At 50.8% G+C, this 2,366-nt stretch overlaps 1 protein-coding gene across 4 annotated transcripts in view; it reads left to right on the forward strand.

The window, feature by feature from the left end:
- Window positions 1–48: 48 nt before the first annotated feature.
- Window positions 49–2,366, forward strand: part of LOC102378041 (zinc finger protein 184-like) — a 7,076-nt gene continuing 4,758 nt past the window's right edge. For 3 of the 4 annotated variants that reach the window (XM_014518360.2, XM_006020273.2, XM_006020272.2), the window contains exon 1: window positions 813–1,023. Coding sequence is in view for 2 of the 4 variants with exons in the window: in XM_006020272.2 (XP_006020334.1) it covers window positions 1,022–1,023 (2 nt within the window). In the remaining 2 variants the exon portion in view is untranslated. Of the gene's footprint in view, window positions 219–812; window positions 1,024–2,366 lie in introns of those variants that run through there. The other variant, XM_025199838.1, reaches the window with a different exon arrangement.

Raw genomic sequence — 2,366 nt, forward strand, 5'->3', positions numbered from 1 at the left:
TGGCTTAGTCAGATGCTGCTGCTGCCTGCTCCATTGTGATCCCGGAGCCTAGGCTGAGCAGGGGCTGCTCCCCCCGCAGGGTCTGTGCTGGGGAAAGACCCGAATTGCAGCCCCTCATTGCCCAGCCCAGTGGGGGGACTTTCTCCAGTGGCAGGAACCAGCCCCCCCAGGACAGTCCTGGGCTCTGCCAACACCAGCTCCTGAGCCGGAGACTCCAGGTAATGGAGAGAGCCCTGGGGGAAGCGCTGGGATGGGCAGGGCAGGGGCTCTGCGCCCACGTGTCCAGGGAGTCTCGTACCTGGCAGCTCCTGGGGTTAATTCTCCCAGGTTGTAGGTGCTTTTGCAGGAGGGACCCAGCTGCCCTACCAGCAAGGAAAGTACTGCTCTGAATTAGGGTCAGAACCAGCCCCTAAATTAAATGGGGTGGGAGTTGCTGAGGACCCCTTGGCTTCTGTGCCATGAAGACTCTGAGAAGGGAAGGGGTGAAAAAAAGCCCAAGGGCTGTTGGGCAGGAAGGCCAGGCTGAAATGGGATTGTTTAATCCTCTCTGCACAATGAGGAGATGATAGGGAGCCCCTGCCTTCACTCTTCTTCTTAAAAACCTGTTCCTACTGCCAGCCCTGGCCATGCCTAGGGATATGTGGGGAGATGGGCAAATCTGCCTCATGGTAGAGAGATGTTGGGGAAGGGGGAGGGAGTTTGCTTCTGCACACAAGGCAGCTCTAAATGGAGCTGAACTCTGTGCAGCTGTGTGAACACTCATGCAACCCCCTGCTTCCCTGCAAACAGCATCATTTAATTAGTGTAATTAAACAGGGACAGGAAGGGGTGATGCAGCAGCCTCAATCCTGCTGAGAGCTTTAGTTGAAAGGAGTCAGGGAGGTTGTGGGCTCAGTATTTTTCAGTGGTGACTTATAAAAGGGGAAGACATAATTGGGTTACTTTTTATTTTTATTTTAGGGGGAAAGTTTGGAATGTTGTTTCTTGCTCTTCCTCTGCCCCTGACTTGCTGATACAGGACATGTAAGTCTTTCCTATCCTGCATTTCTTAAAATTATTCTGTGGGCAAATGTAGAAGTCACCGTGATGTGACACCTAAGGGATGTAGTCCTGGCAAATGAAATCCACTTTTGCCCAACAACTTGGCTTCTTTCATAGATTTCATAAATTTCATAGGCATTAGGGCTGGAAGGCACTTTGATTCACTCCCTGTAAAAACTAAGTGGCATAACTGATGGAGAAATGAGGGGCTTTTTATTCTTTTTATTTATTTTTAGGGAAATAAAAAACCTTGTTTCTTTTTGAAACCCCATGAAGGTCTTTTTTATTCCTCTAATGCCCTTGTGTTTCAAGAGGCCTTCCTGAGACACATTTGGGTCACAAAGCCAGGCCTCCAGCCACAGCAGGGGAGATGGCCTGAACCAAGCTTTCTTTGTTGGATGAAAAGAAGCAAGCAGAACTGGTTAGCTGGGTTCCTCTTAAGAAGAAATATCCTATGAGGCCTCTTCACGTGCCCTTGAGAAGCACATCAGGATACAGGCCCCATTGGGCATGCCCCGATGAGTGTGCGCATGCAGGGGCTTGTGTTTGCTGCGGCAAAAATAACAGCAGCACAAATTCATGCCGCTGCTTTTTGCCACTGTGCACACCCCTGCACGTGGGGTTTGGTGGGGGGCAAAATGCCCCACTTCAGGGAAACATCCGTTTCCCCACTTCTCCCAACTCCTGTGCTGGAGGAGCTGGTGGACAACTAGAAGAGGGGTCATGGGTCAGCATCCAGAGCATCTCCCTGGAGGACCCAGCTTCTGTGTCTGCTGACGCACGCTTCTGGAGCATGTGCCACGCTAGGTTTTTTTTTGCAGTGTTTTGGGGTTTTTTTGACCACGGGATCTCCCAGTGAATGGTTGCACTTGCACCACATGTGGTTTGCAGTGCTTTAAACTGCTTTGAGGTGCCGCAAACTGCACGTGCATGTTTGTCTGGATGCATCCAGTTATTCTTTCCTCTTTGGGGAATGACCCCTTTTTTGGACTGAAACTCCAGACAGACTTGGCAGCTGAAAGGCTGGGTGCTGCAATGCTAGGTCTGGTATCCCACTCACCTGGCTGAATACTATTCTAGTGGGGTGGGGGGGGGTGGGTCTCTCCTGTGGGGTGGGAGATGTAGATGTGAGTCCTTTCAGGCTGAGGTGCATCTACAACCCAAGTTTCCTATTTCTTTGGTAACTTCCACAACCGTTCAGCACCACCCCCAGTGGTATCAGTTTGGGGATGGGAACCTGATTTCAAATGTGGGTGCTCTACCCACCCAAAAATCAAGCCCTTTTAATGAATCTCTCCAAAAAATTGATACCCCCCCCCCCCCCC

This window comes from Alligator sinensis, unplaced genomic scaffold (assembly GCF_000455745.1).
Source record: "Alligator sinensis unplaced genomic scaffold, ASM45574v1 scaffold1097_1, whole genome shotgun sequence".
Lineage (NCBI taxonomy): Eukaryota > Metazoa > Chordata > Crocodylia > Alligatoridae > Alligator > Alligator sinensis.